Genomic DNA, 25,012 nt, shown 5'->3' with positions numbered 1-25,012 from the left:
AAATCAATTTAGTCAGACTCTGTGTTAGATATCAAGATATCGCAGATAAGCTTAAGCACGTACTAGACATTGCTTGTTTATGCACGGTATGACAAGGTATGACACATAGACGTGGTTCTTGTATCCAAGCGACGAGTAAAATTGATTCTTTTTTAAAAAGGAACGACGATGCCTGAACTTGCCAGTGATCCATATTGTTTGTACGTCCGCCACAGTTTCACTTGCAGAGCGCCGCTTGGTGAAAGAATGAGTTTGATAGTGATGCAGTGTAGGGGCAATTGAGCTCGAGGTTTGATCCGAAGTTAGGTTCAATTTTACACAGATGAAAGCTCTTTATTTTATAATATCCAAAGCCTTGTGATGGTTCAAATGCAAGAGGAGAACGAACGTGCATGGTCGGTGCCACATCTCCGAACAAGGTCGCTGCAACCCCGATAAGGAAACCACGATTGATTCGAGTCACCGAAAACTCAAAAATGAAAAGTTCCTTTGGTTTCTGCATTTTCTATCAGGTTCTTATGCAACTTTTCTAATTTCTCTTCACCGTCGTTATCTCGATGAAGTACTTTTCTACACGCGGAGGGAAAGAGGAGCTCTCTTTCGAAGAGGTTAATCTCATTGACATCGGGACGAGGCTCTTCTGAACATGAACATACCCCACAGACCGTCCTGACAGGTCTCGCTCCAAATGGCGGGCTGTACATCCCAGAACACATACCATCTCTCCCAGAAAACTGGCAGGAAAAATGGAAGTCGCACTCGTTCATGGACCTCTCAGTGGAAATCCTTTCGCTTTACATATCGGAAGAAGAGATCACTCGAACTGATCTGCGCAAGATCGTCGAGAAGTCGTATAAAACCTTCAGGCACCCAGAAACGACCCCTCTCCAAAAGCTCAATGACAAAAAATACGTGCTGGAACTGTTTCATGGCCCGACCTTTGCATTCAAAGACGTAGCATTACAGTTGTTGGGCAACCTGTTTGAATTTTTCCTTCTGCGCAGGAATGCACGAAAGTCAGCAGACGAAAAGCCGGAAAAACTTACAGTGGTGGGAGCAACGAGTGGTGACACTGGAAGGTGCGTATCTTAGCTGGAACCTCTGAAGCTGTCTCTCACATCGGTCCACGCAGTGCTGCCATCTATGGTTTAAGGAACAAGGCCAATATTTCCATCTTCATCCTTCATCCAAAGGGTCGCGTATCTCCAATTCAAGAAGCTCAGATGACTACAGTCACCGATGCCAACGTCCACAATCTTGCTGTCAAGGGTACTTTCGATGATTGCCAAGTAAGGTCATTTTTTACATGTCACCAAGTTTCCTAATTCGATTCGAATACTTGTCGTTTAGGACATCGTCAAAGCCCTATTCGCCGATAGGGAATTCAACGCTACCCATCGTCTCGGTGCTGTCAACTCCATCAACTGGGCGCGTATCCTCGCACAAACTGTCTACTACTTCTTGTCTTTCTTCCACGTACGATCTCAACTTGGCGACTCGCAAGCAGAACTTCAGTATGTCGTGCCTACTGGAAACTTCGGGGATATCCTGGCAGGGTATTACGCTAAACAAATGGGTCTCCCCATGGGCAAGCTTGTGGTCGCAACAAACGCTAACGATATCCTTGCTCGGTTTTGGAAGAGTGGCAAATACGAAAAGGTGGATACAGCCGCTTCTACGCAAGAGGAAACCGCCACAGACCCTGTCAATGGCGCCTCTGACGGGAAACAAATGACTGCGTCTGGTGGCAGTGGCGTCAAGGAAACCCTTAGTCCCGCTATGGACATTTTGGTATCTAGCAATTTTGAGCGGCTTCTGTGGTATTTAGCGTACGAGGCCGCTGCTAGTAGCACCGATGCCCATGCAAGGAGACTGGAAGCAGGAGATATTGTCAATGGTTGGATGGGTAAGGTAAAGCAGGATGGTCGAGTAGAAGTCCCCACGGCAGCCCTCGTTGCTGCACGGAAAGATTTCTTCGCTGAAAGGGTGTCAGACGATCAAGTATTTATGAGTTTTCTTGCTTTGCGTAAGCAGATGTCTAAAGATCTCTACAATAGATTCTTGAGACTATTCGGGCCCATTTCACTTCCGAGCCATCGTATGTGGCAGACCCCCACACCGCAGTCGGGCTTTACGCTGCTGGTGTTATAGCTCCTCAAAAGTAACAGTCGTCCGCTTCCTAGATTTTCTCGTGATTCTGATGTGTTTTATGTTTTCCAGCTCAGCATCCACTTCGCAGATAATTCTGTCTACGGCTCACCCAGCCAAGTTTTCAGAGGCCGTCACACGTGCCCTTGGGAATTCGCCCCAATTCGACTTTGCCCGTGATGTGCTGCCTGAGGAATTCCACGGCTTGCTAGAGCGGGAGAAAAGAGTCATCGACGTAGAAAGACCCGACGCCGAGCTCATTAAAGCTGTTATAGCCAACAAGGCAGACAAAAAAGATGCAGGCAGTCAAGGGTTACCTAGGACAAGCATTTAACGCGCGAGGGGTAGGATCTGTAATAAAAGTTGAAGATGTAACAGGTGCATAGTATGCGGAGCTTTTGTTGTAAGTTTAGATCGCTACCTTACATCTTAATTGTCTCCATTTTAATAAGGGGAGTAAATTTGGAAGTACAATTAAAAACCAGTATGCTATTCGCTCTGAGATGAACCGACGGCCTCTTCCAACAGCTGAATTGCCTTCTGCCTCAGGTCATCGACAGTGCTGGTCGTATGCCAATCCACGTTCCGGGTTATCGCATCGCCGAGTTCTGTTAATTTTCTTCGAACAACTTCTTGGCTACAGTTGTCAAATTCCATGCCTTGAAAGCTGACGAATTTTCCGTTACGAAGGGACCGTTGGGCAACTTCAGTAGCAAAAGGTCGGCGAATCTGATCGTATATCTCAAGGGCACGGGTAGCAGTGTGCAAATTCGTTAACGGATGTCCCAGAACTGCAGCAAGAACGTAACCATCCTGCATGGGTTGTCTTGAGCGAAACTTAGGAAACATGAGTCTAGATAGCAAACCAACCTCGATAGCCTGGCCTGCACCCGCTCCTTGGAAGGGAGTCATCGCGTGAGCAGCATCTCCGAGTATGGCAACCCGTCTATAGTTCACAGCATGGAGCGGCTTGACAATGTTTACTGCCCACAAGTTTGCTTTGTCAATACACTGTGCATGTTAAGATGACTATGACGCCCACAAGACTAAAGAAAATCATTGCTTGCCTGTAGTATAGACTGCGCCTCGGGCTCGAAGTTCACAAATGGAGCAGATACCTCGTCCCTCGATATTTCTTTCACCCAAGGACCATCATACTTCGTGTTTTCAAGATCAAAGTTCAACGAAAATCCAACAAAGTTGATTTGCTTTCCCTGTGAAACAGGATAGACTACGAGGAACTGCAGCGACATACCATCAGTTCATGAAACACTGCGCTAAAATCAGGTAATAATGAAAACCTTACCGCGTTTTTCCCCAAATACTACAAGCAGCGACATCAGAACAACAAACCTTTATGCAAAGCTGAGACTAACCTGTGTAGACTTTGTGAGTACGCGGTGGTCAGGTGCATGTGCCCTTAGCCGCTCGGCGGATATGAGAGTTCTGTATGCAAGAACCCCACTCCATACTGGGTCGACGCAGGACAATATATCGCGATGCAATTCAAAGTTACCGCGGTTCAACGCATCTATGGCCTGCTCCCGGAGCATACAACCTCGTACAACTGACTTCACACCATCTGCACCCACCAAGATGTCGCATGTCGCTACAGAGTCATCCTGGAATAAAAGTTCGATGGGACCTAAAGGGTGTTGGCTATACGATCGGAGCCGCTTGAAGCAATGCGTATTACAGGTAGATGCGGCTTCAATGTGCTTCAACAACACGCCGTGAAGATCTGCTCGGTGAAATCGGAGTAACTCGCCTAATTATTGTCAGAGCTGTGATGTAGGATTCGTGATAAAAGAGACATACCCTTCGTAATAAGGCTATAAAATTCAAATCCCTCGGGCTGATCACTCTTGCGACAAGTGAATGAAGTGACTGTATAAGAAGTAGTTAGTAAGTCGTGACAGGTTGCTTCGAGAGGAATAGCAGGGTTAATTCACCATGGTCATCTGTTACCTCTTGTTGAGCAACTTCAAGAAGTTCTTTCTCGAGTCCCAATTCTTTCAAGACTTCCCAAACTCGAGGATGAACGCCAACACCAGCACCTACTTCGGAAAATTGTGATGCTGCTTCATAGACATCCACTTCGATCGTTGGATATTTGGAAAGGGCTAAAGCAAAGGTAAGACCACCAATCCCGCCTCCACTGAAATGGGTTGTATTGAATGACAGTTCGCAAAAGCATCAGACTATACGTACCATATCGCGACTCTGAATTTTGTGGATTCCATTGAGAGAAAGATACGATAACTCCGCGATAAGTATCAAGGCGTAGAGCTAGTCTCCTGAATGGTCGAAGTAGATAAACAAAGCTCGAAAGGAAAGCAGTTTCTGTATATTGAAAATGACATTGATGTCGGTTTAAAAACAATCATGGGATAGGCTTCAAGGCATTTTGAGATTGTAATCTTGATGTGTCCTGTGGGGAGCGTCGCAAGAAGCCCGATTTTGTCGCGTTACTTCATCGAAGTAAGCGGCTCGAGAGTGGATGCTTACTACAAGAATCTGACTGAAAAAACTCATGCCAGAAAAGTTCCAGCTTGGGTTGACCGGTAAAAGGAAAGGCGAGGCACGCGGCAGAGAAGTAACTTACAGCCAAGTGTATATCTGTCCAGAATTCGCCGGAGAAATTTCTGGTCATCACTAGTACGGGGCGCTGAGCATTCGTAACGACCACCCTGACTCGGATAACAATGATATCAGTTTGGCATGTGCCCAAAGGAAGTATAAAAAACAACATTTGAGCAGGAAACTACTACAAACGTGATCTGGGGATTACTGTAATCACCAAGCTTCGCATAATGTTCCACGTCAGGAATTGGAGGAATCAGAAGATCGAAGTAGGACATACATGAGATACTAATTTTGAGGCTGATATAACTACCAGAAAACTAGATGCATAGCACTGCAGAATGAACCACGTTAAAAACGGAAACTCAACCCTCAAGTTATCCGCAGCTGGATGGCTGTCGTTGTTTTGTTTGATTGTTCGAAAGCGTTTGTGCGAGAAATATAATCTTGGCAGAGCCGTATCAATCAGAACTTGGTTAGTATCCTCTCGTGAAGGCGATCCTAGAGGGGAGATATTTTCTTGACTCCTTGAACCAAGGGAATATTCTGCAGCGTGCTTATTGATACGAGACTTCTGAATCATGAGATAATCGTGATATGCAGTGCCAGTTTTACCGACGGGCACGCCTTCGGTCTCGGGCAAGTAAAGACGTTATTGTCAGCAGAGGTCAAGGCTCCTTATGACAGGAATTTGCAGTCACCGAAGAGACTTTGCATTGCTTGTATATGTGAAACCGCAAAGCGGATACGAGTAATATCAAGAAAGCATGGCATTGACATCATGAAACAGAACGCAGCTGAGATTTAAGGTATTAGCTCACTCCTTTGATCTTCGGAACCTGCTATTAAGCTGTACAAAGGATGTATGAGAGATCAATATTTAACACACTGATATAGATTTGCACGTACTGTGAGCAGAATATGTTCTTGATCGAAAGAAGGAAAAGAATAAGCCCCGAACTGCTACTCCAGCAATACTCGCCGCATAAAATTCAGGGAGCTTGAGAAACTCGAAAAGATACCAATGCAGCAATGTAATTCGTTCATCACATACAGTTGGGAACGCCAAACGCCATGCGTTATCATGGTAAATCAGATAACGAACGGTTGAGAAAGTGCTTCAAGCCTTCTAATAGCAACAAACGGGAAGGACCTGAACATCGACTAATCCAATGTGACATTCAATGGGCAGACAGATCAGTCACTTCTCTGGAGTGAGCCAATTTCTGTACGGCGCCGAATGACATATAAACACTGAAGTCGTGGATGATATTTCCGCTACATATTACTGGTCCCACCCATTGATCTTTGTATCACTTACAGCGCTTTCTCTCGCGCGCATGAGCTTGTCTTCGAAAACTGCCGTCGTCGTCACCTTGAGAAGAATGGTTTGTGTCCTGTCGTAAAATGATAGGCTCCTTCTCGTATAACAGTGACTGCGACTTGACTACGACGTTTTGTGGCTTGGAGGAAGACAAGGAAGAAGGACGTGGTGGTGGCATATTAGGGAAGAAAAGGCGCGGAATGGGTCTCGGCGTACTTAAAGTTGCAACATGAGAGTCCTGAGAAACAGGAGGAACTGGAAAGTCGACTATTGTCTGTGGTACATTATTGATTACTGTTGTATGTGAAGGAGTTTCGAGGGGTGTCGATCTGTCAGGGAGAGGAGAAATGGGCGAGGGATCCTTTGATGGCAGCGGAAGGCGGGGTGCAGATGGTAGAGTATATGTCTTTTCCCATTTCCGTTCTAGGAGCTTGGCTTTCTCGCTGATGGTTTCCAGCGCAGCACGAATATATTGTACAAGCTCGGCCATGGGCATGCGATAAACAAACAGCGTTGGCACAACGAGATATGACCAATCTGCTAAAATCCAGTCATTTCCAGACGGCCCTTTTCCCGGTTTTGAATCAGTAGAAATTAGGGTTAGCCTTCGAGCACTAGATTTCGTTTTATTCTTTCCATGTGCGCTTGTGTCCTCTACCGCATCCGCTCCATGAGCGAGGATGAGACCGATAGCAGACTTGAACCGTGTGATGATACGATGGCGAACGACAGCTCGTTTATCGATATTCTTCTTGGAAACGACTGAGAAGAGGTTCATGTCAATCTTTTTCCTGCCATGAGTATCTTGTGCTTCGTCCAACTGCAACGCTCCTTTGCCTTCTCCTAAATGGGTATAAATATTGAGGCGCGTCGCTGGGTCCTTGTGGTCTATGTCTGAAAGGAGTAGTGCAGCTTTTGGCGCAGCCCTGAGAGTAAATGCTGGGCATGTAAAGCATGGAAGGTCGCGTGACTGGAGAAGCGTTGCAGGATGCGAGGGGTCGACTGCACGCTTTCGATTGTAAGGTACGGAGCGTATGAGCAAAGGAAGTGGAGATCCTGGCGTCGTACGACGAAGCTATAGAAGATATATGGAATGAGAGGCAATTAAGATATGAAGACAACTATGAACGAGGAACATTACATTGATGGATGTGACATGTTTTGCCTTTGGAAGTCTTGAAAGGTTAAGACATTTGTGCATCTATTAGATGCAGGACCTAAGTGGTGGTTAGTGACTTGATGAAGACTGGAAACGAAATAACTCTGTGTTCAACCTTACTGAAGTTATAAAGTGTTTGCCAGTAACTTGAAAGCTTTCAAGTGCGCAGCGGTACCTATAGCGCATGTAGCGTGGGCTTTCCCACCTGAAAGGCAACGGCAATGAAACTCCGACTGCAGTTTCCTTCTCTTCCCAACGGATACCTGGCCTTTCAGTTGCTCAAGGTCGCCAGTGATTTTGGGACAACAGCAGCTGAAAAGCCCACAGAACTTTACAATGGACAGCTCAGCATCAACGTTGGAGCCTTTGTTGGCGTTCTTCGCTTACTCAATGTCGAAACTGGAGTCAACTTTTTACAAAGTGCCAGGATCTGCGGTTCTGGCACGCTATGTTAGATCTTCGCACCAGAACGACCCCGGACGAACATTACTTGAGCTTATCCTTATTGTTTTTGCTATTAGAACACTTTTACAGTCACGCACTCGGACGGATAGATCAGGGAAGAATTTCATTAAGTTCAATGAAAAGGTGCGTCCTCAAGCAACCTTCTTGACACATCTTACCCAACCTGTTTATAGGAAATAGACGAACTTGTAGACGAATGGACTCCAGAGCCTCTCGCACAGCCCCTCTCAGAATGGGAACAGAAGGATCTTGCTTCAGTTCCCGTCATCTCTGGCGCCAATGGCCCTAAGGCCAAAATCTTGTCCACTGGCAAGACGGTCACCAACCTCGCCAGCTTCAACTTCACCGGTCTTGCAGGCAACGAGCAGATCAAGCAGCATGCTATAGATACTCTACGCAAGTACGGCCTGGGCAGTTGTGGACCCCCTGGATTCTATGGAACTTTAGGTAACTTTTCCTCGTCTCGCGAAGAAAATATATATATATCTGACTCCCGACTTACAGACGTGCATCTCGATTTGGAGCGGGACATTGCAGAATTCCTTGGAACAGAGGCATCGATTCTCTGCTCCCAAGGGTTCTCCACAATTTCATCGGTTATCCCTGCTTTCTGCAAGCGTGAAGATTTTATAGTCGCGGATCGTGCTGTGAACTTTTCCATACAGAAAGGCATTCAAATCTCACGTTCAACGGTTCGATGGTACGATCACAATGACCTGAAGAGTTTGGAAGACGCCTTGCAAAGTGTGGAGAAAGAAAGGAAGAAGAGAAAGATGCCGCTTACCAGAAGATTCATCATTACGGAAGGTATATTTGAGAGGGATGGAGAGATGGTAGATCTGCCTAAAATAGTAAGAGGAGAATTCTTTCATGCTTGTCGGTGTGATTTAGCTTAACATTGTCACAGATCGAACTGAAACTCAAATACAAATATCGATTAATTTTGGACGAAAGTATCTCCTTTGGTACGGTAGGTAGAACTGGTAGAGGACTGACAGAATTATATAATGTACCTGTGAGACTTTCCCTATTTCCAGTCTTTCTTCGGAGGCAATGCTAACCGTGATTCAGGCCTCTCAAATCGACATGCTAATCGGATCGGTGGCTAACGGACTTTGCTCAGGGGGCGGGTTCTGTGCGGGTTCTATGAACGTGGTCGACCATCAGGTAAGCAAGTATGATTCGGTTTGGCAGAAAGGCTGCTAAATGTTTTTTGTAGCGTATCAACGCTCCTTCGTTTGTATATTCAGCATCTATGCCTGCGCTCCTTGCGACGACTGCCTCTGCAGCCATTACACACTTGCGCAACACCCCCTCGGTGCTAACAATGTTGCAAGAGAATATCCGTACGCTACGAAGTGTATTGGACAAAGCAAATGGGATTACTGTACTTGGACACCCAGCTAGCCCAATCGTCCACTTCCAGCTGCGTTCGTCTCAAGGTGGGAGCTATGAAGGGGAGTCACGTGTTCTGCAAGAGATAGTTGAAGATGCGCTCGCTCAAGGGGTGCTACTTACTCGGGCTAAACACCTGAAAGGCCAGGAACTGATAGAGATGCCACCAACGATCAGGATTGCGGTTACCTCGGCCATGACTAAGAAGGAGGTTGAGAAGGCCGCGGGAGTTGTGAAGACATCTATTGCGCGGGTCTTGGGTAAGAGGAGATAAAAAGTTTATGGAGTAGCATATGGATCGGAACGCATCACTGGGTACATTTATATAAATTTATGATAATAGTATGAAATCTTGAGCTCGCAATTGGCTTCTTTCCGAACGAGATATGAGCCCAAATTTGGGTGGCGGACCGACAGTACACGCGCCAGTTAGGTGCTTCTTGAACTCCGAGTCTTCATCACAGTTATCGACATCCATTATCCATTGGCTGTTGGATACATTTGATCTTCCTAAGCCGGTCACCTATCAACATACGTACTGAGTATAGTAACCGGTCTTTCAAACAATATGGGATTCATATACGCCATTGGTAAGTTTACTGCTATCTTGACACTCGGTTGTTTGGTATTCCTAGACCCCGGTGATCATGCAATCCTGATCTGACGATTATACGGCGTTACAGAGCATATGGAGGAAGATGAGGCGACTCCCAAGTCCATCCCTCCATGGGTTGAGCTAGAGTATGCGGTCAGTCTTGCAGTGACCGGTACCGATTGACCTCTTTGATTACAGTATTAATAAAAATATATACAGCACATGCGCACCTTGGCGGGCCCTTCAGCACACATCCATTTCACGCACTTATCGCAGACATCTTGCGATTCTCTTTCAAAAGCGTTTTCATCGTCTCCATCAACGGCCACAGGCTCTTCGGAGCATCCACCAGCAGCATCTTTTCAAACTCATCCTGATTCCATCCTCACGCTTCTCGAAAAAAATCATGTTCCATTGTCCAAAGTGTGTCTTCTTGATCCAAAGGCTGAAAAGGTGCTATCACCGGAGGATGAAAATGAATTCGCCTGGTTTCTTTTCGGTGTAAGTAGTCCTCTTGACACATGTATCAGGCAGATCACTCACGTCCTTGCTATCGCTCCTGATCCTGGTAATATACTTGCCAATAGGGTATCCTAGGTTGGCTTGGTTCTTTCCATTGTTCCAAACACATTGACTTTGAAACCCAATACAGGTGACGATCCCCCCCGTGACCGGACATCCGAGCTCCGTGTTCTTGGGTTTCCAACTCGGCACCTTGGTCCTGTCCAGATGACGACGGATACAGCATTAGGTGTCACAAAAATTGTAGTGCAAGATAAAGGTGCCTGACCAGATGGTGATTTGTGTGGACCATACGCTCACATTCTTATCGATGCAGTTCCCCTAGATAAAATACCTTATATTGTGAGTACCGATGGGTTACTACCTTGTGGGTGTCTACCGGCGTCAGAATCTTAATGGTGCATTATTAGGACTATCCCACCATCAGATTTAATTCCAAAGAAAGCGTTGAGATGCCTTTTAGTGCGTTCTGAGTCCATCACGTACTGTACAAATATGTCTCTCTGATGTACTATCTAATTGCAGGGTATATTGCAAAAGCCTCAGAGCCACTATTGCCTCCTGGGATGCGCGAGTTACTGCACGAGGACCTGAATAAAAGTTTCGATTTTTGATATCGCCAACACCAAGGACCGGTAGACATTTCATCGGTGGTGGAAATGGCAGACCGAGAAGGGCCTGTATAACAGAACGGGAATAATGGTTTATCCTCGTTTCATACTGCGACGCTTTGTTGAATATGTCCAGTTTCTCCTAATCCTTCAGTCCTGCCCTTCAGGAAATATTAAACCGTAATAGGCGAATGCAGGAAAAACAAATGTCATCCCCGTGATAAAACACCAGTCTCCGCACTTCGTCAATGCCTCATTAACTGACAAAGCATCGCAAGACTAGTGCTCAAACAGGAAGCCTTGGACAAAAATTCGTACTATTATAGTAAGGAGCTTCTTTGCCAGGGCCAGTGGCCAGTACGACCCCGTGGTGATTAAATCTATGTCAGGTCTGTCAGATCCTATCAGAGAAATAAAATCTTATTAGGGGCAGATGGTGACGTTTTTGGCAGCGTTGTGGACACAGGCGAACATCCCTGACAAAAAAAGGTAGGATGGTTAAATAAGTCCGACGGTAAGTGATGCGGCGCACCTAGTCCATGTAACCTCCATCTTAAAGCGACAAGTGCGTGTTGTAAGTTGCGATAGAATAGATCTCGAAGCTTCTCAAGTATGATACACCTCAAGTAAATACATGGCGTCAGACGAACTACCCCGCGCCTTTATGGCTCTGCATTAGCTTGTTTTATTTTTTCTGGGACTGTTTTAGGGATAGAAAATGAAAGATACTCTGAGCATTACCACGGTTCGGTGATATTAAAAATGAGATACTGTCGTCTTTCGTGGGCTCTGAATGGATATTATATCACTTACAAGTAGGTTTTTGCGTATCCTCGAATTTGAACTTGAGGGTCTTGTTTATTTTCGAACATGCATAGCAGAAGGCTTTCGTATCGGTGATTATCGCCATGAGAACGACTATCCACATTATCCCTACTGCCCGTTTTTATCAGATGTAGCATTGGGCTGCTAACAATCAATCATGATAGTACTTACCAATCGGCAGAACGGCTCTGACTTCCCAAAATGGAAACGACGACAGATATTCAACTCCGCGAATATGCAGATTCAGCGATATGACATGTTTGTTTGTCTCTGGATTATATTTTATAGCAGACTATGAAGAGCGCTTCAGTGATGAAGTTGAAGTATCCGCGTTATTTTCCACCATACTTAGGGGGAGGGGTGTATATATACCGCACGCTCTACATACCTGCCCCCATGGACCCAGCTAAAGTGATCTATCTAGTCCCTTTATAAGCCGTTCTCTCACAAGCCAGGATGCTGTCCTCCGACTAGACAACAATTTCGAGCGTACGTGATTCTAGATGAAGTAAGTCACACTGTGGGCAAGGAAGACAAGGGAGCTACGAGACCTGATAAAAGAGGTAACTAAGTCGTTTGGAAGGGAGAAGGAGGCTGAAAATTTGCATTCATGCTGCACTCAGTTTTCCTTTTGGCTCAGGACTGAGAGGCTTGTCGTGGTATAGTAGAAGCTCCATGAAAAGCTCTCTCAGGCATGAATTTCGAGAGATATAGTAGGGTTAAGTCTCCATGTTCATTAGTTAGCTGTTGTTGAGCAGCCTTCGAACCCCAACCCCTTCAAGACCTCCTCGAGGATGAACACCTACACTAGTACCCACTTCGGAAAATCGCGATGCTGCTTCATAAGACATCCACTTCGATCGTTAGATACTTGGAAAGGGCTAAAGCAAAACCCACCAAGCCCACCTCTACTGAGATGGGTTGCATTGAATGACAGTTCGCAGAAGCATCACCAAACTATACGTACCATACTGCGACTCTGAGTTTTATGGATTCCATTGAGAGAAAGAGATGATTATTCCGCGATAATATCAAGGCGTACTACCTGGCGTAGAGCTAGACTTCTGAACGGTCACCGAGGTAAATAAACAAAGCTTGGAAGGAAAGCAGTTTCTGTCTGTTGGAAATGACATTGGTGTCGGTTTAAGAACGATCATGAGATAGACCAAGATTTTTTGAGGCTGTAATCTTGATGAGTCCTGTGGAGAGCACAGCAAGAAGCCCGATTTTGTAACACTACCATAGTCAGGCGGCGAGTCTCCATTTTTGTGGCCAGCTTAGTCATCCGACAACTGCTTAGTCAACCAAAGGTGTGCTTGTGGTTCAAATTAGGCAACCTGTCGGCTGCTGTCCAACTTCACTGGGGATGGGCCACTGCGACTGTAGTACTCTCTAGCATCCTGAGGACTTGAGGATTCCTCTTGAACTACTACCACCATCTCATTTTCCTTTTTCTAACACGCATACAAGCCGTCCTCCAGCCTAGGGCTGTTTGTACCTTGTTCACATATCGTCACTTGAGCTACAAATCCTGTTATGGCTTCAGATAGGCAGTCATCGTCCAAGCGGACTACAGAGGACGAAGAGACGAAGCCATACATCATCGTAAGTGACATTGGCAAGGGCAGCTTCGCAACGGTATACAAAGGCTACCATGAGGTATGTCACAACACACACACCTTTAGGTAGGTAGGTAGACGCTTATAGTCGCGTTCTCAGGAAACTCACCACCAAGTGGCGATCAAATCCGTCCGGAGAGATATTCTTACTGCAAAGCTGCTTGATAACCTACAGAGTGAAATCGATATCCTCAAATCTCTTTCTCACCGCCACATCACTAAGCTCATCGACATCGTTGTACGCATATATCACCCCCCCTTTCTGCCACTGCCGTACTCAAGTCTCGTTCTTTAATATTTTCCTAGCGCGCAGAACGTAACATATATCTCATCATGGAATACTGTTCAGGAGGCGATCTCACAAATTACATCAAGAAGCGTGGACGTGTCGAAGGGCTAGAATATGCCCCTGCGCAGAACGCTGCATTGCAGTACTATCCTCACCCCCGGTCGGGTGGTCTAGATGAAATAGTAGTTCGTAGTTTCCTTAGACAGCTTGGTGAGCACCGATTTCGATCGTGTTTCCGATTGTTTTGACTTGCAAGGCTAGCCCGTGCACTAAAGTTTCTGAGAAATCGTAACCTCATTCACAGGGACATTAAACCACAGGTTGGTAACATCGTTTGGAGCGCAGTATATCACATGATACACGATCTCATATATGTACTATAGAATCTCCTCTTGAATCCAGCCTCTCCAGAAGAACTTGCCAGGGGCCATCCACTTGGAGTTCCAATCCTGAAGATAGCAGATTTTGGATTTGCCAGGTCGTTGCCAAATGCAATGATGGCAGAGACTCTATGTGGTTCACCGTATGTTTATTTCATTGATCATGGTAGTATATTGGTAGTCTAGTCTGCTATAAAATACCTATACATGATTTTCGATACTGATTGATTTCCACTTTGATCGTAGGTTATACATGGCTCCAGAGATTTTGCGATATGAAAAATACGATGCCAAGGCCGATCTATGGAGTGTTGGGGCAGTACTTTACGAGATGGCAGTTGGAAAGCCACCATATCGTGCAATGAATCATGTCGAGTTGTTGAAGAAGATCGAGCACTCGAAAGGGGTCAAGTTTCCTGACGAAGACCCTTCGCGAGCACGTGCGTATGGAACCCCGCCGGCTGGCACACCGGGAGCATTGACAGGAGTTGCAGGAGACGAGCTTATACCCGTCCCCAGCGACGTGAAAGATCTTATACGCGCACTTCTCAAGCGTCAACCGGCCGAGAGGGCAAGCTTTGAGGAGTTCTTTGGGAGCGTCGCACTTGCAAAGTCCAAATTTCCCCGTCCTACGACGTCCCGTGAAGGAGGCTCCGCTGCGCGTGTACCCTCCGTCTCTCAGAACGCAAAGCTACCTGTAGTGGAGGATGAGACATATGAGACTCCTGATGGGCGGATACCGGAGCATCACATGATTATACCACCGGAGGTACTCGATCCAAATGTAATGATCCCACCAAGCAAATTTCACTTCCGGAGAAAGGAGACAGGTGTCACAAATGGTGCCAACGGTGGGCATGCAGGTGAAGCAGGTCCTTCTTCGCGCAGTAGGTGTGTAGCCCTTCCCCCGCGTTTCATGGCATATTATGAGATCCTAATATACGCCCACAGCTCCTCATCGCATGGTAAGGCTCCTTCCACCTCACCAGCTAACCTTGCCCGGGTACGCACGAATTCAAATACGCGCGCGCCTGTGTCTGAGAAAGCACTGCAACGACGTCCTGGGCCAAAGCCACTTTCAACGGAGGGCTCTATCATTCCAGGCGAGTCAGAGGAAGATGGTATTTTGCGACGAGAATATGTCCTCGTGGGCGACATCCGCGCTGTGGAATTCAACAGAGCAGTCGATGGTCTGTCAATTCGAGATATTCTAATGATGCAGTGGATGATTGAATTCAATTAAAACAGAACTAAGTACAGCCCGCCGTCGTCCACTCCGTGATCGCAAACTACCACCATCTCCACTAACAGACGAGCCCTTACCTCCAGATTACGTTTCTGCGCGATCACCATCACCTCTTTCAACTCCTTCGCGCCCGGGCACAACTTTTCCACCTCCACCACACCCACTCGCACCCCCACTGTCCTCCTCCCCTTCACGTACCGCCTCCAACGCGCTGACTCGTGCTCTAAGTCTTGCCTCGCGAAAACTCTTTGGTTCATCGGCACCTACAGTAGTTTCCGGGCATTATCGTACACCGTCATCGCCCAGAAGGCAACAAATTCTACTGAAGGCTAATTCGGGAGCGGGCACTCCTGAAGGAGAGAAGGATGGGAGTGGGGAAAGAGACCCTCTGGAGGACGAATTGTTAGCAAGATTAGAGGAGCTAGCGCAGAAGACGGATGTGCTGACACACTGGGCGGATGAGATGTATGAGTATGTGAAGGCCGTGCCTCAGAGTCAGTTTCCTGTCACCATTGTTTTGATGAAGCCATGAAATGCTAACACACTTCTCGTTGTCACCGTAGAACCCTTACCTGATCCTGCCAAGTTCGTGAAACGCGAAGGCGAGGGTGAAAAGCACGCACAGCGACGGAGGAATGCGGACCAAGAGGCCGAGATGAGCGCCATGACGTGCGTTGCGGTGTACATGCTGCTCATGTCTTTCTCGCAAAAGGGCATTGACAGATTAAGGAATCACCAAGAGCACATGCGGATGCGTCACCCCGATGGCGAGTTTGTTGTGAGCGAAGGGTTTGATGACGGTCCGTATTTTTCTGTCATGCTTTATCAAGATAGTGCTGATCGTCTTTGCTGATAGCTTTGACGTGGTTTAAGGATCACTTCATCAAATGTAATGATCGTGCAGCGCTTGTGAAAACGTGGTTGCCAGCACAGTATGATGGCCCCAAGACTTGGTTAGATCAATTAGTATACGACCGTGCACTGATGCTTGTACGCCAAAATTTCTCATACTGTATTTATTCTACCTCACCACTATTAATTCAAATCGCACATCAGAGTCGTACCGCTGCAAGGAAGGAGTTGCTCGACCAAGCAACGCGTCCAGACGAATGCGAGAAACTGTACGAAGAATCCTTGTGGTGTCTTTATGCCTTGCAAGACGATCTGCAAGCTGGGAATCCATTCATGGAAGAGGATCGCAATACCATTTCCACCTGTAAGTTATCTTCCGGGAAGATTTGCTGCTCTTTTATCACCTCGGTTTGTTGGATTGATTTCGTTGCTTCTTTTTAGGGATAACGAGGACGAAACTGCGTCTTGTACGCTGTCGCGCTCGAATGGGCATGACGGACCGGGACAGAATCAAGGATGCCATGGCGGACCAGAACCTTGTCGATGCCAGGTACCCACCGCCATGGGAACCTCAGGCGGTTGAACAGGTGCAACAACAGCAACAGCAAACGCAGCTGCAACAACAACAATCATGACAACAAGCGGGTTTTGATTGTCGTATTCTTCTCCAATTCTCTTCTTTTTTTCTTTCTTCTTTTCTTTTCTGAGGTGTATATTTCGACGCATATTATGTTATCTATTATTGTAGATGAACTGCTCTCTGCTCTGGACTACAGTAGATATATTCTTTTTTACATTTCTCGTCACCAAGGTCTTGCGTTAGCTGTACTCTGAATTGATCCAATGTGTATCTTAACAATTTCATTTCTTCGAACTGGTGACCAGGTTCTATCATAGTGTGGCCTGGGAAAGACACAGTAGGAGGTTGTTCGTCAAAGTGCAAAGGTGCCAAATTAGATTTGCATATACTTCTGACAACTCTGATAGAGATGCCCCCATTTTCCATCGTTTCTTTCTTTGATCCTTTCCCAGCCCTTCTCTGGGCCCGACTTTATGAACCATATGAGCAAAGAGCACAGTGCAAAGTCTGCATATGTTGGCGTAGTCGAACCAAACATCCACTCCTGACCATGAGGACGCCCATCAATGTATTCAGATAGACTGTCCAACCCTCCGTACAGGTTGGCCCACATAGCGTCGGCCTTTTCGGGGGGAAACATCTCTTCCACGCCAACCCCTGTAAAGTTATTAGGATCATTCGTACCCACTTACACGCCGCATCACATTGACTACTCACCCAAAATCCTCTTCCTACTGTTTACAAAATATTCCTTATCGCGCCCCTCAAGAATGTTTGGTGTATGAGGCATGGCCATGAAAGCCATGTTACTCCTAACGTGCTTCATAATAGCATCGATATGTTGCAGTTGTAACTCGCGCGATCCATCAGGATAAATTGGGTTCTCCGGATATGTTGATTCAAGATAGTCAGCGATGAGGGGGGAGTCAGATATAGCTTTTGGATCGGCTCCTTCCACTTTATCGACAATGGCAGGGACGGTGTACAAGGGTGCCACTGTGCGAGTGGGGGGAACACCAGCAGCAGATAATACATCAGTGATGTCAGGGTACGGAACCCATTCCGTCCGATAAGGAAGATTCTTATAGTTTAAGACAAAACTAATCAAACATCAATGTTGTTAGGTGCATGATGCCACAGAGAATCTCTAGAAATGAAACCCACCGTATCTTCCAGACATTCGGGGACCAGGCTGGTGCTGCTAGTGCAGACCGGACGTCGAAGAGAGTTATAAGGTGTTTCGTGGCCATTTGGAAGGTTGATTACAGCAAGTGAACTGACAATCCCAGTAGTAAGTTATGTCAAAGTCAGCGCTCTTAGTATACCAGAATATACCGTGACTCACTGTGAGTCCGAAGATCTTAGTAACGAATATGCTGACAACAAAAGCTTCATGGGGACCTGTCTCAAGCCAACATACTTATCCGTGTGATTTGCTACGTTCGTATCATAACCTTCGCCATCGTATTCAGCCTGACCAAGCACATAATCGTAATGACTCATATGAACTGACTATACGAGACTGGCATGGCTGAAATAGAAGCTTGCTCGCAGAGGTGGTGGCTATAATATCATCCGCTCAAATTTTAGGCCAGAGCAGAGCTGGTTTAGGCTCCTACTTTAGGGCGTGGCGACTGAGCTTGTGGATACGGAAAAGTCTGCGAGCCTCAAATTATTCATCATGACGGGTGTCGATTTGATTTCGAGATATTCCAGTTCTGTTTGTGCAGGCACTAGCAACAGTTGAAGGAGAAAAAGTCATGGTAGACGATGTTATGAAGAAAGCAGGTTCGGATGTTCCCGAAATTCAGTGGTGATGGAATAATGTATCAAGATGGGAATTAGGGGCTTGTAGCCTGGATAACATTCTATGCGACTACTTGGATAAAACACATGGGGAGGATCTTGTAGGAAGTCCAATGCTAAGAACGTAGTACGAGTAAGTAGGTGTGCGCAACACATCGTTTGCAAGAAAGAGAAAAATAAAAGATTGTCCAACGAAAACCAATGAATGTCAAAGAAATATCAATGTTCACATGAGCTCGTAAGAATTAGATCCACTGTCAAAACAAAAACACAAAAGGTCCAATGTTTTCCTCCACAATTTATTCTTGCTCACTTCATTTGCTTAAGCGTGACTGAGTAGAACCCGGTCTATCGAAGCATTAATTGTAGCTTTTCTCGATGTCAAATCCATCCCAAAGTGTTCTTCAAGCTGCCTGCGTACTTCACGCTTCGTCACAGAGTTCAAGTCGGCGGCGCGAATAAATTCTTGTACTGCATGATCCAGATCAGCGTCCGTTGGGCCATTATAACCCATATCCATATTTTCAGGGCTGCGCGTCGTCGGTATTGGCATATCAAGGTAGTTGGTCACAGGCCTTGATGGCATAGGCTGGTAAAGCATGCCAACATCGCTCATTGGTCGCATTTGAGACATCGAGAGCGGTGTATTGCGGCCAGATTGATACCCAGGCGGGGGCATCATTCCCCCGAATTGCGAAGGCGCCGGTGAGTAGCTTCGTGGATCGTAGTGGGTCTCGCGGCCGTACAAGGAAGCAGTGCGTGACTCGGCATATCCCTCATTCTGTAATTTCGTTGGAGGCACCCACGAACCGATGCTGTGATTGGACTCCTTATCCCAGAGCTCATTTTCCTATGCAACAATTAAATTAGATTGTGCGACTGGGACCAAAGTCAAAACACTCACATAATCACTCCAGGACTTCAAAGGAATGACGCGTGGGTCGAATTTGCCTTCGTCCTGTGTATATCGTCAGCCTATAGTGTAAGACCAAAAAAAACATAGACGTACATGCACGATTATCTTTTTACCAGACTCACCCAACACCACACGGGTAGCACCCCACGAGAAGTCGTCCATCTTCCAGAACGAATAAAGCGGGAGGATGAAGGAGAAGATCGGAATGGCCAAGATGTAGAAAAACATCCATCCCACCATGTCCCATTTGCGACGCAGAATGAAGACTAACGCTTGTAAACCGTAAATAGCACCAATCATGATGAGAGAAATGGTAGGGATGGTGTTTCCTTCACCAACGACTGAGACGACGAGATAAACGATCTAGAATGGCAAGAGATGATTATTTGACCAAGAAATATGTGGTGTGAAACTTACATATGCGACCGTAACAGGCTGCGTCAAAGTTGACAGCAAATCCATCATAACGATGAAACGCATAGAGAAACAACAGAATCCACACAGTTGCTCCAAGAAGATCAGCTCTCCAAGGTTGTGGACTGTAGAGTTGATCCATCGACGACGCTGGGAAAGCAAGATCTTCCAATCATCGGGGGCTACAGTGTACGCATGTGCATCACGGATCATCTGAGTCTTATGCATTGGGTAATGTTTGAGTAAGAGCGTAGTGAGATAACGATCTTCTCCCAAATGCAACAAGTTCTTCATATGCAGAGTGTCGACACGATTTTCAGAATAGTCTTGGACCATTTGATTCGAGATCAAGAGAGGCTTGTGTGTATCGGGCGTCCTAAGACGGTAGAGCGTGAAACAACCGGGAAGACAAGTGACGGAACCAAAAAGACTCTCGAACGCTTTCGCCATATGATGAGAAATGAAGTATTCATACACCTACGAAGTGCATCAGAAAATTAACGTATAGGAGCGAATAGAATAAAAAAGACTAACCTGCATCATAGTGATGATAGATTGCTTGGCGTTAGTAAGCTCCGTCTCTCCACAAACACCGAGAACCTTCTTGTCGTGAATCATCCTGAAAAACTTTGTGAACTTGGGTATATCGCATATTCAGCAATAATACTCACGCAGAAATCAAACGGTTGACGGAAAGAGGTTCCACCGTTGTATCGGCATCGACAGTGAAAAGATACTCGTAGAAAGTAGGGTTCACTCCAATGACGTTTTTGATCTGGTGGTACATCTCCAGTTCCATCGGGTTCATGGGCGAGTTGAAATGGACCTGACCGACAATATTTAGTTTCCGATGCAAACACGGCAAAGAAAAATCAACCCACCTTGTTGAGGAAATGCATGATTACTATCTGCGAGTCACGCTTACCACGATTGCCTGGACGTGAACGCTCTGTTGGCTTGCCAACTTTGACAACGACGAGGTAGGGAACAACGTGTCCAGCGCATTCATAGAGCCCAGAGTACACTTTACCCATGTTGTGCTGTCTAGATCCTTCACCGAGAGAAAGGAAACTCAGAGGCTCGGGATCCAAGTTAGGATCTGCACCCAAAATATCGAGGACGATGCGAGGAGTGGGACGGTCGTTTCCGGAACCAACGATATTACCATCACAAATGACAAGCAGAAGCTTCCTCTTATCGTCATATTTGAGCTGCGCCAGCGAGTCAATAGTTTTGCGCAGGGATCCTTCGCCTTCCGTATAGCAAGGAACCTGACAGATAACAAACTTGTCGTGGTCTTCAGGCGCACGAGGAGAACCGAAATTGAGAGATGCTATGAATTTGAACGCGATGATGGCGACCATGACAGCGGAAAGGGCGAGGAGGAGATACGATGAGAATTGACATTGAGCAGATTCACGGTGGTCCACCATGCCCATCAAAAACAAGTTGCGCAAACAGACTTTTTGACGTTCTAAAACGGCGCTATCGATGTTGAGGTTGTCCAGTTGCTTCGTGAGATCTTGACCTGAATTGTATTTAAAGAGATCGACAACGGAACCGTCCATGAAGAATCTGTCCGTATCAGCAGGTGCGTTTTCGCCATTAGGAGGGTGTATTGCGGGACCGTTATTGACATACGAAGTCAAGTCGTAGATGAGGTTGTTGTAAATACCTATCGACTTGCCCGAGCTTGCGAGGTTACCGATTTCCTGGGGAGTGTAGCCACTATATCCGACTCGGTTTTTCCAACGCATCATGGTCATACTTTCAAAGTACCAGTCAGGGCGGGAATCGTTAGTCCAGGCACGGAAATCATGATATTGAGAGTTGGGGTCGGTGTCGTTGCTGGAATCGAGGATGACCCATGGACTAACAGTACCACTAACACCGTTACACAATGCGCTGACCTAATAAATCATTAGTTATACGTTCAAGAGACGCCTACAACAATACTCACTTGAACGGGGAAGATATTATCAGCTGCGACACCACCGTACTGTAAGACCGATTTCTCAGATACGACACTGACAACAGTTTGATGTGTGGATGCAACCTCCGTGAGATCGAATACCTCGCCGCGGATAGAAGTGTAGACGTTGTTAGGTGAGTTCTGGTAAGAGTGGGATTCAAGTTCTGAAGCGCTGAAAACGTATTCCCTCGGACATATGATAAGACCGAGCACAGCGATGACGAATACCGCACATCCACAGACAAACCAAATGATAATGTTAAGCGCAAGCTTTTCTCTCCACGCTTGGCGCACGTCCTCGCGCTTCATGCGTCCGAACCACTTTAAGAATGGCGACGGAACCCACCAAGTAAGCATCCAACACAACATAACCCATTTTCTCCTCGCAGACGACTCTTTCACTACTTCAGCGGTCTCGCCTTCCTGTATTTCACCAGGCAGCGGTTCCTTATCCATCAGTCCTTGCTTGTCCAAGTTCTGGAACATATTGCGTGATGGGGCATAGGATTCCGTGCCAAAGTTAGAGACGGAGTCGTCGCGATTACTAGTGAGTCTGCTGCGACCATCGAAGTCTTCGCTGCGGAAGGATTTACGTTCTTCATAATCGTCGTCATACATGTCAGCGCGTTGGAAAGGTGAAGCATTGGCAACGAGAGGAAGTCCCTCCTTGGATTGTTGGAAGCCGTCCCCAAAGTAAGGTGAATCGTCTCCGTGAGCGTCAGGTGAAGAGTAAGGAGCATATGGGTCGCTCAATCCTCGTGGGTCAAGTCCGGCCTCAGCCTCAGCATCACGAAGGCGGTTGCGCTTCTGTTCTTCGACGTCCCGAGAGCGAAGCTGATCTTCAAGTTTGTGGAAGGCAACTCCAGACAAGAAGACCTACAAAAGACGTCAGTACAAGTCACCGACGACAATTTGAAGAAAGTCCCTACCTTGAAGTTACCAAGGACCACATCTCGCTCACTAACACCAAGTGGCGATCGACATTGCTCAACTCGCTCCCGTGGGTCACTAGACATAATGCCCATAGCGCCCATAGGTTCCTTGTAACGATCGCAGAACTCCTCCGGCGTCATACCAACCTCAAACACATTCACATTTCTTCTCGCAATTTCCGACAAACCCGCACTACGAACCTGTCCCTTGACAGAGCGGCCCTCAAGCTGATTCGGCAGCTGAGAGTCATTGGGGTTCACACAGAATACATACCACGCTTGAGTCTCGGCGACAGTATCGAAGAGCGTATCTAGCGCCGCACGGAACTCGCCCGCAACGCATGGCGCACCACCAGATGTTTCTTCATCATCACGGTCCCTTTCATCACCATCTCCCTCACGTAACGTAGGCATGCGCTTCACGGTGCCTTTTCTGCGCATCGACGGAGCCCGCATAGGTTTGATAGGTTGTTGTGCTGACACAATCGTGTCCTCGTTCTTGGGGTGTGCCTGGGTGGCGATGGCTTTGCCCGAGAAAATACCTTTTACGAATGGGTTAATAGATCCAGAACCCTCCGTCCCATCAGAAACATTGGTCGCGCCACGCAACAAAGAGACGAAATCCGGGTTCAGAGCATCCAAGTTACGCTCCAAGAAGCCTTCTGCAGAGTAAGTGATAGGGCCATTGAAGTGGTTGACAGTGAAAGTGGGGAAACCGGCACGGTCCAATGAGCCCATCTTGAACGATGAATGATTGCCCCATCGCTTCCCAAATGCTTCGACCATACTGTGGTCCGTCTTCTTGTGCGCCCGACGCGCTTGGTCGTCCATGATGTGGATGAGACCACCGGGCTTGTTCTGCAACAGGCGCACACACTCTGAATTGTCAAAGTACGGCACCGTAGGCACAAATCGTGAGATGCCTTCATTGGTGTACTCGTCAACGTGGCTCTCAAAAAGACGTTTCTGCGTGAAGCTTTGCAAGCGCTCATTGGCGAAGTTGATGCAGAATTGGTCCAACGAGTTGGGTCGGCTAGTCATGTTCTGAGGACCAGGCAAGTCGAAGAGTCCGATGAACGTATCGAAGTCATCTCTGCATAGACGTTGGTTAATGTGCTCGTTGAGCCAAGCAAATAGTAACGAGTAAAGGGTCTTGGCCAGATCATCTCTGTTGTCAGATGCGCCATCCGGATCAAGGAAAACGGTACACAGCTCTTTCTTGACCATCTTAGTCTTGTATGACAACGCCGCCTCCAACGCTGAAGGCTGCACTCCAAGGAACTCTGAAACTACGTCCAATATGTCGACGTTCCGCACCACAGCAGCATCTTCGTTACGAGAACGATCAACCGTGAATTCTAAATTGCCAAGATGAAGGATGGCAGCGACAAGCTGACAGGTTTGTGCAACATGGCGCTTGGACAGACCGATGGACTTGAGTGCCACCTTGAGCTGGTCGAAACGATTGGCATCATCATCTCGCACAGCATTCTGGCGAGGAGCAATGGCGCCACGTGAGCCGAGATAACGGTAGTTGGTTTTGTCGAGAAGATGTAGATGCTGTCTTTCTTCAGCTGTAGCTCCAGCGACAAGATAGTAGAATATATGGAAATTACGCTCGCCAGACGGTGCGCCCGCTACGCGATTGCGCTCAAGATAATAGTCAAGGGTCTTAATACCACATAGACGACCTTTGTCGGTGAACTGGAGCTCGGTATATTTACCGAAGCGAGAGGCGTTTGGATTAAAGAGGGTGCGTGCATTTCCGAAAGATTCAATGACGAACTCTGCCGCGGGAACCTGGCCCGCGAGTTTGGAGCCCTTCTTGCCTGGGTTGCTCACACTGAGCTCGAGAAGGGTCTTGATAGCAAGTCGCCTGTTTTCAGACTTTCCGCTACCTGTCTCACCACTAGATAGATAATAATGTAATAATACGGTTTGGCATTGATTATTGTTGCGATCTGGGTGATTGAAGGGAGAACAACGCACCTTAGCAATATGGACTGATCCTGGGAAGTTCTTCTCATGTGGTAGTAAGCATTATTTGCGAGCTGGAAGATATGGGGAGGGAGAGGAGCTCTATGCTCTGAAGTGTCTCGATAATCAGCAGCGTATTTTTGGAGAACTGAGTCAGCGTTTGAAGGTACGTATTTGTGGGGGTTGATTGCGACGAGAGCGGATGATCCTATGCTGGTATAGACGTTGTCTGACATGAAACGTTCGCGCAGACATGACACTATGATATCGTCTGAGACTGGAGAGAGGGAAGAGAGGTCGTTGACCCCTTCTAGCCTCTGGAGACTCATGCCTGTGGATTGCCTGTTCATGGTGGACAGCGCAACACCGATTCACGCGAAATGAGACCAGACGACGGGTGCA

General features: G+C 46.9%; 8 protein-coding genes across 8 annotated transcripts; 6 read left to right on the top strand and 2 right to left on the bottom strand.

The window, feature by feature from the left end:
- Window positions 1–456: 456 nt before the first annotated feature.
- On the top strand, window positions 457–3,296 carry SERLADRAFT_414769 (uncharacterized protein; the record flags this gene model as incomplete). Its single annotated transcript, XM_007317040.1, has 8 exons — window positions 457–608; window positions 664–1,079; window positions 1,133–1,289; window positions 1,351–2,001; window positions 2,058–2,161; window positions 2,221–2,961; window positions 3,019–3,161; window positions 3,218–3,296. The coding sequence occupies 6 exons, from the start codon at window positions 558–560 to the stop codon at window positions 2,480–2,482; spliced, it is 1,641 nt and encodes a 546-aa protein (XP_007317102.1).
- Window positions 3,297–5,481: 2,185 nt separating this feature from the next.
- Window positions 5,482–7,381, bottom strand: SERLADRAFT_464556 (uncharacterized protein; the record flags this gene model as incomplete). Its single annotated transcript, XM_007317039.1, has 4 exons — window positions 5,482–5,581; window positions 5,641–7,130; window positions 7,197–7,272; window positions 7,330–7,381. The coding sequence occupies 2 exons, from the start codon at window positions 7,254–7,256 to the stop codon at window positions 6,045–6,047; spliced, it is 1,146 nt and encodes a 381-aa protein (XP_007317101.1).
- A 64-nt stretch (window positions 7,382–7,445) lies between these two features.
- On the top strand, window positions 7,446–9,444 carry SERLADRAFT_360930 (uncharacterized protein; the record flags this gene model as incomplete). Its single annotated transcript, XM_007317038.1, has 6 exons — window positions 7,446–7,802; window positions 7,853–8,126; window positions 8,184–8,530; window positions 8,587–8,694; window positions 8,751–8,846; window positions 8,899–9,444. 6 exons carry the CDS (start codon window positions 7,551–7,553, stop codon window positions 9,346–9,348), a joined length of 1,527 nt encoding a protein of 508 aa, XP_007317100.1.
- A 72-nt stretch (window positions 9,445–9,516) lies between these two features.
- Window positions 9,517–10,985, top strand: SERLADRAFT_355502 (uncharacterized protein; the record flags this gene model as incomplete). Its single annotated transcript, XM_007317037.1, has 8 exons — window positions 9,517–9,664; window positions 9,758–9,822; window positions 9,889–10,170; window positions 10,257–10,266; window positions 10,322–10,450; window positions 10,508–10,533; window positions 10,602–10,653; window positions 10,717–10,985. The coding sequence occupies 8 exons, from the start codon at window positions 9,643–9,645 to the stop codon at window positions 10,803–10,805; spliced, it is 675 nt and encodes a 224-aa protein (XP_007317099.1).
- Window positions 10,986–13,984: 2,999 nt separating this feature from the next.
- Window positions 13,985–14,318, top strand: SERLADRAFT_343729 (uncharacterized protein; the record flags this gene model as incomplete). Its single annotated transcript, XM_007317036.1, has 2 exons — window positions 13,985–14,058; window positions 14,162–14,318. Coding segments are annotated over 2 exons (231 nt in total), but the record flags the coding sequence as incomplete, so codon positions are not given.
- Window positions 14,319–14,483: 165 nt separating this feature from the next.
- On the top strand, window positions 14,484–15,198 carry SERLADRAFT_464552 (uncharacterized protein; the record flags this gene model as incomplete). Its single annotated transcript, XM_007317035.1, has 2 exons — window positions 14,484–14,806; window positions 14,867–15,198. 2 exons carry the CDS (start codon window positions 14,667–14,669, stop codon window positions 15,156–15,158), a joined length of 432 nt encoding a protein of 143 aa, XP_007317097.1.
- An 80-nt stretch (window positions 15,199–15,278) lies between these two features.
- SERLADRAFT_448039 (uncharacterized protein) lies at window positions 15,279–17,877 on the top strand (the record flags this gene model as incomplete). The annotated part of the gene is made up of 7 exons (XM_007317034.1): window positions 15,279–15,655; window positions 15,725–15,961; window positions 16,018–16,151; window positions 16,218–16,377; window positions 16,455–17,250; window positions 17,311–17,693; window positions 17,758–17,877. The coding sequence occupies 5 exons, from the start codon at window positions 15,625–15,627 to the stop codon at window positions 16,646–16,648; spliced, it is 756 nt and encodes a 251-aa protein (XP_007317096.1).
- Window positions 17,878–18,721: 844 nt separating this feature from the next.
- Window positions 18,722–24,960, bottom strand: SERLADRAFT_436744 (glycosyltransferase family 2 protein; the record flags this gene model as incomplete). Its single annotated transcript, XM_007317033.1, has 10 exons — window positions 18,722–19,249; window positions 19,304–19,357; window positions 19,409–19,678; window positions 19,733–20,206; window positions 20,264–20,348; window positions 20,401–20,555; window positions 20,611–21,639; window positions 21,690–22,577; window positions 22,631–24,542; window positions 24,623–24,960. 10 exons carry the CDS (start codon window positions 24,958–24,960, stop codon window positions 18,722–18,724), a joined length of 5,733 nt encoding a protein of 1,910 aa, XP_007317095.1.
- Between the last annotated feature and the right edge of the window lie 52 nt (window positions 24,961–25,012).

This window comes from Serpula lacrymans, assembly GCF_000218685.1.
Source record: "Serpula lacrymans var. lacrymans S7.9 unplaced genomic scaffold SERLAscaffold_5, whole genome shotgun sequence".
Taxonomy (NCBI): domain Eukaryota; kingdom Fungi; phylum Basidiomycota; class Agaricomycetes; order Boletales; family Serpulaceae; genus Serpula; species Serpula lacrymans.
Note: the sequence above shows the minus strand (reverse complement) of the source record. Positions and strands in the feature narration are given on the sequence as shown.